The sequence below is a fragment of the Diadema antillarum genome, unplaced genomic scaffold (assembly GCF_040938485.1).
Source record: "Diadema antillarum isolate AM-2024a unplaced genomic scaffold, OU_Dant_1.0 seq00000674_RagTag, whole genome shotgun sequence".
NCBI classification, from domain to species: Eukaryota; Metazoa; Echinodermata; class Echinoidea; order Diadematoida; family Diadematidae; genus Diadema; species Diadema antillarum.
In genome coordinates, this window is record NW_027271580.1 from 417,940 (window position 1) to 427,829 (window position 9,890).

Consider the following 9,890-nt stretch of genomic DNA (forward strand, 5'->3'; position numbering starts at 1 on the left):
TAATACACCTGGTACATCTGATAAAATTTTGTATATATATATACCATAAAATATGTTATATACATACATACACATATATTATTTATTTGTTTATTCATTCATTTGTTTATTCATTTATTTATTTATTCATTTATTTATCTATATGTTTACTTACTTTTTTTTAGGGGGAGGGTGGGGGTGGGGGGGGGGGCGTCTAAATTCATCCAAGTACAGCTGTACCTCTCCTACGGTCGTTTGTAGGGGCCCCAAATAGTGACCATTTATAGTGTTTACATTTCTTCCAACCGCACCGCAGCCACCACGGCAATCACACGAAAATGAACAGCGCCAGCCAGTGGTCAAGTATTCATGATCAAAGTGGGTGCGTCAAGCTGTCGCTAATAATGATATATCCGTGAAATTTACTCCGTATTCGAAATTAATTTACAGAAGAACAATTCATTCAATCAAAATAGACTGCATAAATCCTCTCAATCATCAAGTAGTTATGGGAATGAAATGCCACATGATTTTACCGTTGAGATACTATAAAGTTTACTCGTTACACATTATTCATTAATCAACTGAATCACGATAAATAAGAAAGGGAACTACACAATGCATCTCGAGTTTGCAAAAGGTAGTTCTGCTGAAATCATAGCTCTGAACCAGTAGCTTACTTCTCTGTGTTATGATAATCACACGGTTTTGCCACTGTAGAATCACAAGGCTTGTCCCTTTCTAAGCTGGTTTGAATAGTGATTAGATGTAGGTTCACCAAGAGGTGTGGGCAGTGAAGCAACATGAAGATGTCTCACTTTTATTTCCTCTCACCCCACCCTCCCATTTCCCCGTTGCGGGGGTGGGGGGTGTGTGTGTGTGTGTGTGGGGGGGGGGGGTCTTTGAAAATGAAAGGTCCTGCAAGCAGAATCTTAAGCGATCTTTTCTCCCTTTATAATTTCGTGGTGTCCTTTGATAGCAGAACGGGGGAGGGTATTTTTTCTGTCCACATCATTGTGATTTTATGTGCATATTTCAGTTCTAAATCGGTCATTATTATACACACATACACAAACACACAAACATATTCATACACAAGCATACATGTTACTTGATGTGTGAGATATAATTATACAATCACACATTTCCAGTTACTTAATGAATGAGTGAATGAATGAATGAATTAATTAACAAATATGCAGTCACATCGAAAAAGAAGAATAATACGAGCCAGAAATAACATGAACGCTAGTCGAGTCTGGCCCCTTAGATATACAATTCAGGTTTTTACGAAGTATCTTGACTGTATTGTGTAGGCTACATATGGCATATTAACATATCACAAATTAATGTATTATAAACAACATAGACTTCAAAGGGAGATAGGTGAAATTTTCAAATACAAACGTACCTGCCACCATCCAGTTTACTTTTTGTTTTGACCTTTCTGTGCGAGCGGGTGAATAACGATCGTTTGTGTCGTTATCCCATATTCAGCTTTTGACATTACTGCAGTGGTTTGCTTTTCGTCTCCATTATCTTAAATTGAATATCACCAAAGCTCACGCCATTAATCAGACAGTACCATTTTAAATTTTGTGTGCAAAATGTCTAATACAGAAGATGTAATTAGCATTGACTGCATAGAAACATCCTTGATTAAAATAATGATAACAAAGTGAGGTCTATCTATCAAATTGAATATCCCTCTGTATATCGCTTACATTATTTTCAATGTCATTTAATATCATTAGGGTGTAATGTCATCAAGAGAATTGATGGAGCCGTCAAAAGTTAGGGTGTCGCAAAACAGGGGCGGATCCAGGAATTCCGTAAAAGGGGGACGAAGGTTAAATTCCTGGTGCCACTTTCGGGTTTAATCAGCTGACAAGCAAAATGGAAAAAAGAGGCCTTAACAGGAATTTTCTCGTACCATATCCGCGGTTAATCGGCTGACAAGCAAGCAAAAAGAAAAAAGAAAAAAAAAGAGGAATGAAATAAAAAAAGGTCATCGTGCGATATATGCATACTTTTATTAAAAAAGAAAAAACACACAAACACACAGCACAAAATTAAAGGGGCGCGGTGCCCCCCCCCCCATGCGCCACCGCAAAGGAAGTGTTCCACCCATGATAGCCCACTGAAAAAAACAAAAACAGTGGACCTTTAGAATGTTTGTTTGTTTGTTTGTTTGTTTGATTTGAAAATTGTATGTATATGCAGGCCTTCTTGTTGCTTCCCCAATACACAGTACTTGCTAAAGAGCAGCAGTGATAGCTAAACTACCATGTAGCCTACTTCTGCCACGAATGCGGCAGCTTTTTTTTTTCCTTTCTTTTCTTCTTTTTTTGTTCTTTAGGTGAACAAGGGAGTCAAGGATGATCGACAAACATCTTCTATTCTTGCACAAGTTATTGATCTTACACGTCGTAAGGATTTACGCTTGATTACAACTATATACTCAGTCCATGTTGTAAAATGCACTCCTTTCAAAAGTTGTCACGCTTTCTCATCTCACTATACATTTTCGCTTTGACAACGTTCAACACATTTAGTTATGGTTGAATGTTTCGCAAATGTTGTTGCTGTTAATGCTGTTTTGTTTTGCGTGGATTAGTGATGGACAGCGGGTGTATAGTTCCAGGGCCGGGGTTCTGTCAGTGTATTGCCACTTCGTGAAACTATCGAAAGCTCGAAAGCCAAACCATCTTAAAGCAACAGCGATTACCTGTTGAATACTTCCAGAGCTTTTCACAAGGACAAGGCCTCGGGCTAAAAAAGCTTCTTATCGTCGTTTTAAGCTTTTTACAACGTGAAGAGTAAATACACACACACACACACACACACACACACACACACACACACACACACACACACACACACACACACACACACACACACACAATCATTAAACAGCTTCTTCGCTTGGAGGTCACATCCATTTTTAAGGCCAATTTGCCAAAATTGTAAATGGGCGGCCTCGTGTGAATTCAAGGAGCAAGTTAATCACGAAACTCATCCGCGTGAACATCGTAACCAATTAATCCTAACAGCGCCTACGAGATATATGGAATGGCTGCCTAGGAGGGGATGAAATGGCCGCCTATACACTTCAATGACGTGGATTAGGCCATCGACTTAATTGCAAGCGGACGGAGACGGCAAGCATGTTCCCTGGTAACATCCCGTCACTCGCAGTGATGACTTGAATAGGCCTATATGGTGCGAAAAACATTACGAAAATGACAAAGCGAAAACAAGGCAGTCCGATGGCGACAAGAATGAAACCACATTCTACAATCTGACATAAGAAAGTAATTTTGAGAAGTCATTCCTACTCGAATATTATATTGCAGAAAGAAAAGAACGATAATGCTTTCCGTTGGCCTTTTTTTTTTTTAGCCCTGATTCTTGCCGAGAGTTGATGTGTGAGAAAGTGATTTATAATGAACGTGTTCACAGATTTTCGCTTTAAAATTCCCACGATTAAAGAATGCCATTATTCAGCTTCATCGACGGGAATGGACTGAATTCACTTTCCGAATCAAATACATGACATTGTGTGTAGTCAAATGTTAATGTATCATTTCAAATAGGTGGTTCTGAATTTATTTACCCTTAATGAATCGTTGAAAAGCGGTGTAATCAAGCCCCGAGATGTCACTTATCATCATGCGACAAATGGAACTCAAGGGGGTAGGTCCTGGACTGTGTCATACAGTCCTACCCCCTTGAGGCACCATACAAAGGAATACATAACGTGTTTCCACTTTGGGCCCTCACTTTTTTTTACCTCGCAGTGGCACTAGAAAGAAATAGATAGAGACCTTGAAGTGTGAGTGCGGTAAGGTGATGCTTTTGCGCTGAAGACCTTTTTTTTGTGTGTGTGTGTGTCCTTTTCTTTTTTCTTTTTCTTTTTTTGTCAGCTGAAGAAACCCAGAAGTGGCACCAGAAAGTTGCGCTGAAGGTGTTTTTTTTTCTTTTTTGCTTGTTAGCTAATAAGACCCAGAAGTGCCCCCCACACTTTTGAAAACGCCCCTGCCCTGATGACAAAACATTGTTGGATCTTGTGGCTAGTAGCAATTGGTGCTTATGAAGCAACTTTTATCTCTGAGTAGGTCAAATTAGCGGAAGTTGTCCGATATAATACATTTTACTCATGATATCTCCATTAGTCCTAATTAGTCCATTAGTCGAAATTAGTCTATTTCTTGCGATGAAGCTGAATTATATTCCTAGATGAATAGGCATGGTAAAATAATCATGATTGGTTGTGTGAATTTACTGGTAGAGTAATTGGAGGCCGTGGCTAACCTCCTTGAAGAGAAACTGATATTCTTATGTGATTTGGATGAAAAGAAGTAAACTAGACTCCATGATTTCATGGTTGACTATATGGGAACGTGATGTCGTCGACCTCCGCCAGCTTCCCATTAAAACAACGTGAGCTCATCTTTATTTGTTTGTGGGTTTTTTCCCCGCAAGATTGAAACCATGCCGGACGCGCGCTCAGCATACTCGTAATGCAGGCACTACGCACATTAACGATCAAAAGCACGAATCCGCAGATGTTACCCATACATAGTATTTATACGGCGGGAAATCGCAGCGCACATCTGAAGTAGATGGTAAAGAACTTCTTTCTCAGCAAGTGCGTAAGTTCGTTATCGATTTCTCATCGCCGTTCGGATCTTTTGGAAACTCAAGTCTAGGAAGGCGCAAATGAAAACATGAGGGACCTGGTTAAGCTGTCAGTAGACTAATAGCTTGTTCATTTCCAACATTGGAGGTAGTTTCTATACCTATACGCCGCCCCCCCCCCCCTTTACAGAAAATCCATTTCACGTGCCCTTGGAAACAATTGTCGAATGTGAAGCGTTAGCTTTCGTTGCACAAATTGATGGAAAACATGCTAAGAAAGAGGAGCTGCCAGTCGCTCACTGAATCTGAGCACACTGACTTTAACCAGTAATATGAGGGAAGATGGCTTGATTGTTCTGATCAACCAATTTGCCTGATTCGCGAAATTGCTGCTGTGTTGTGTCAGCGTGGCAATGAATGTCCTACATCTCGTTATTCGGGCTGAATCGTGAATTGCCGCAACATATAGACACGGTGTTCCCGTTTCCTTTTAACGTCTACATTGTCGCCCGACGGGCGGGGTAAGTACATTTTGACATGTGTCAATAGGCATTAAGGTTCACGTTTCCACTCGCAGAGAAATCAATGCGAAGAAAAGCACTTTCCGAATGATAATGCCTTATAGAAAATAATGACATTATGATTAAATTCCCATCATAATCGTGCCATGTGTCTGTGGGGACTAGCACCAAGACGTTGCAATTCAATCCATGTTTGCTGTATTTGAATCGAGCAACATGATAGAAATCAGGCGAATGGAATTCGAAACGAAAAAAAAAAGCCTGAGATTATGTTAGCACTCCTTGACGAACAATGGTAGGCGCTGGTTTCCCGGGATGAGGGTGCGCTTGCACAGATCATTTTTCCACTGATAACAAATTAGGAGAGTTGAATGCAATCTCCGCCTTTTAGCATCGTGTTGTAAGAAAGTGATTCTGCGTTTAGCAGTGAGGCAACGGTGATGGTTAGAACCTACATCACTTCTGCTGATGTCTTATTTACCAGTGAAACCGTACTCTGTCACCTGGCAAACGATTCAAAATTCATTCTAATGAGAGTATGTATATACATATATATTTATATATATATATATATCACTATAGCCTATTGCTCTTCTGCGCGTACAAAAAAAAAATGTTCTCCTGTTTTACTGATCTCTTGGTTTTATCGATTTCTTGTACGCATACCCGACTATTATGTCCGGAATGTGTTTAAGTTCCGTCATTTTTGGTTAGCTTTTTCATTTCCCTCTTCCTGTTTGCTTTCCATCGATAGAGCTTCTGGTGATCATGGCTCTCAGAAATACCAGCTACGCCTCAGTGACTCTTCCCTCACAGACTGGGTCCAGCGATGACTGGAGAGAAATCGCGACAGGTTTTGAGTTCAGCAATTACACCTACCGCACCTTGTCAGCCTGCTTCATTCTTGCAATCACACCAATTGGTGTCATCGGGAACAGCCTGGTTATCATAGCAGTATGTCTGTCCCGAAAATTACAAACGAAGACGAATTTGTTCGTGATTAACCTGGCGTCGCTCGACCTTCTGAATTGCGCCTTCTTCCCCGTCCAAGTGACGATGCTGTTACATCGCGGCAGCAGTCCGCCGAGGCTGGGACCTCTCTGTCCGATAGCAGGGGCGATCGTCATCACCACGAATGTTGGCAGTGTGGTGACTCTGGCGGTAATCGCGGTGACAAGGTGCGTGAAAATCATCAAGCCAGGCTCTGCATACCACCGACTCTTCACCCGAAAAGTCCTCGCCTGCATGATTGCCGTTTGCTGGTGCTATCCGATCCTGACCATGGTTGTGCCCCGGGTAGCGGGCTTGGGCAGCCTTGGGTATTCCAATCGCTACAAACTGTGCGTCTGGAGCGACGAGGAACAATATCAGATTTACATGTCAATGATGCTCTCGCTTTCTTTCATCCTTGCCTTTGGTATTATCACCGTCTGTTACGTGACTATTGTAGTTTTCGTTCGTATCAAATCACGTAAGGTCGCGCCCCGCCGCCGGGAGCAGGTCTTTCAGATCAGCGTCCAGCAGGAGGATACCGGTAACTCCGCGCAATCAGAAAACGCGCAGCAGGGAAAGCAGCAGCGCGGGAAACCAGTCAATGCGCGGGAAATCAAAGTCACACAGAACCTGGCTATAGTCATCTGCACCTTCTTTCTCTGTATCATGCCGTATGGAGTGTGTACTCTGATACCGGGAAGCTACGTGCCTTTTATCTGCTTCTCACACCTTCTTCTCTTCAACTCTATCATCAATCCTTTCATCTATGCCATGAAACACCCAATCTTCAGTCAGGTATTTAGATGTATTTTCACGTGGTCATTACGTAGTATTCCCGAGCCCACGCGCGAATTGCGATCAGTGCTCAATATGACTTGATCAAGGATGAAAGAAGGGGGTGAAAAAAAAGTCGGGAGAATATCCGAATCTGAGTTCATGTGATCCTCTGTGGCTCTCGCAGAGTGTTCAGACACACACACACATACACACACACACACACCTCCACACACACAAAAAAAGTTTACCAAAAAGGTATCACTAGTTTATGCGATGCGTGTATGTGTCAGAACGCTGGCGTCGTATACTCTTAACGAAAACGAGGATCACAATCATCGTTTCGAACTAAACTATAAAACATAACATTTTTCCGTGTTTGTCTGAACAAAAGTCAAATTTTGCGCGCTCCATGGAAGAAGTACGGGCAGAGGCTAGCGGCAACCGTATCAACATGCGTATAGTGGAGGACTGCGCATCTATACGATTTTTTTTTCTTCAAATCGGTTGAGATATTGTGTATTAACGGTCCCTAGGCTATACGATTACAGTATTGTTATTTTCTACGACGTAATTTCTTTATTGAGTTTCTGTAGAAAACGTTTTGTGTCTGTGTCAAAACATACGATGGAGGATCACCTGTAAAGACAAGTATAAATTCCTTTTTAGAGAAAGTAATACCTTTCATATTATAGTTTTCCAATTATCTCCTACGTTTCTTATTCGCGTTGAGATGTGTATGTAGATTTCGACAGATAATAATAAAGGTTCGGGGAAAAATTCATGTCAATTCATTCGGAATGCCATTAAGGAAATTAAACTGTCAGTTACGTACGAGATGCAATGTATGGACTCATCACCTTTCTGCAACAGTGTTTCGTAACAATAGCGCATTATACATCCTGCGATATTCCCGATACCTCAGGATGTGAGACGTCGTGATAGTTTATAATAATATAACAAGTCCTAAATGTTAATCAGAGAGTACATGTATCATGCTTGTTTGGCTTCAGCCAGTGCCCAGAAATCCTCTATGGGGATTCCCCCAGAAATGGTCAAGGTCACTGGGTCAACGGAGGTCAAATAACTGTTTTACGCTACTCCTTGGTCCGATCTTGGCCAAACTTGCTGGAAGCATAAGTAGGCCTACACCTGGGAAATCCCCATTGAGAATATTTCTGGGGGAATCCCAAGGAGTAGCGAAAAACAGTTATTTGACCTTTGACCCCAGTGACCTTGACCTTTGAAAAAAATGAACCCCTCAAGGGCAATTTCGCGGTGAACCTGCATCCACCCACTAAGTTTGATGGAGATCGGACCAAGGACCTGGGAGGAGTAGAGGAACAAACAGACAAACAGACAAATGTTGATCGAATTATAGTATAGTATGATTCTTTGACTGATGTAACAGCAGAATTAAGAAATACTGTATGAAGAATAATGCCCTGCCGTAAGAGAATGTGTAGGCATTTTAAAGTTCGTTATATCTAACTTCTCAAAATAGATAAGGTCATTAAAGACAGACCACTCGATTTCCAATATGACCATAAATAGTAAATATATAGAGGATAAAATCAAAGAAGCAAAATGGCAGGATTTTTTAGGTATTCGACACGAAATTACGAAAAGGATATAGAAATTGCAGAATTTCATGTTTTTACATAATAATGCTTTCAGTCAACGGCGATCGATATCTGATACAGGCGACTTCTCAAAAAGTATGGATGTGGGAATTGTATCAAGATCGGTATAAAAAATACAGAACATCGAAATTATGTTTTTGGTTGATAAGTTATACCAACTGCAACCCCACCAATATAGATAATATCATGGAGGTTTTATGAAAGGAGTATAGAAATTATTTGCAATCCATATGCAAACACATCATGTTCGGTTCTGTAGTATCACAGTGACATGTCTATCATGCATCCTTTATATGCTTTTATCCCTTGCTCGGCGCCTCTCTATATCCCAGACAAACTTGGAGTCGGAAAAAAGAGTTTCACATTTCATTTGATTACAAGCTGCATTTCAACGTCAAAGTTTGAATGAAATACTGTACTAGAATCTATTGAAAATAGTTTAGGAAAGAATTCAGTTATATCTTCATTCCCTCGTTATGTGCCGTCGTAACGAAATAGAAATTTGTTCCTCTTAACAAATGAATATTTGTAATGCTCACATTTTGCGCATATTACTTTTCTCTCATTTAATCTAGTACATTTGATATCTAATGATAAAGTACATTATACTCCAATAAAGCGCGTTAAAGCGCGCTCTTGTACTTTTTGAAGTTAGAAATGTAGCATTTACGAGTACATGTATATTGCATTAAATCTGTTCACTGCTGCTCGAAGTCAGAGCGCACACATTCATTGTTGTCAGGACGAGAGAGTGAAGTGCAACAGGGGAGGTATTTTCTGCTGTGATAGCGCTATACTCCTTATTACTGATGCGCTCTTCAGTTGAAACATCTGGGTACCACTTGTCAAGTGCATAGCGGTGTCGAGCATGCCATCATACAGGAGAGCAATTATTAGTATCTAATCCACCCGTGACACTCCCCCGATGATATTATAGCGGACGTGTCCTTTGTAACCGAGGCAATTTTTCCTCCTTGGTTAGTCCTTCGGGGTTACTTAAAGCCTTCGGTCGCGTGTAAGCTTGCTCGTAAACAGTTAAGTGCTTTCGTAATGGCGTCGCTAAAAAAAAAAAAAAAAAAAAAAAAAAAAAAATGAAACGCAAGCATTGTATTGCTATATTACTGTAAGATGCAGAGGTTATAATGTATGACTTTTTACATTCTATTTCGCCAAAAGAAGTTTAATCATGGATTCGAGTGTAGACTATAAAAGCAGAATTTTGAGGTTTAATGAGATTATTGCCTACGCTATACTGTTTACAGCAAGGAGATGTAAAACTCTAAGATTCCATATCTTCCATATTTGACGTCTGGTTTTAATGAACCTTTTACCGCTCTGT

The 9,890-nt window shown here is 40.6% G+C and overlaps 1 protein-coding gene across 1 annotated transcript; it reads left to right on the forward strand.

Moving 5' to 3' along the window:
• Nucleotides 1-5,909: 5,909 nt before the first annotated feature.
• Nucleotides 5,910-7,013, forward strand: LOC139736911 (melatonin receptor type 1B-A-like). The gene has a single exon (XM_071647586.1). It carries the CDS (start codon nucleotides 5,910-5,912, stop codon nucleotides 7,011-7,013), a length of 1,104 nt encoding a protein of 367 aa, XP_071503687.1.
• Nucleotides 7,014-9,890: the final 2,877 nt, after the last annotated feature.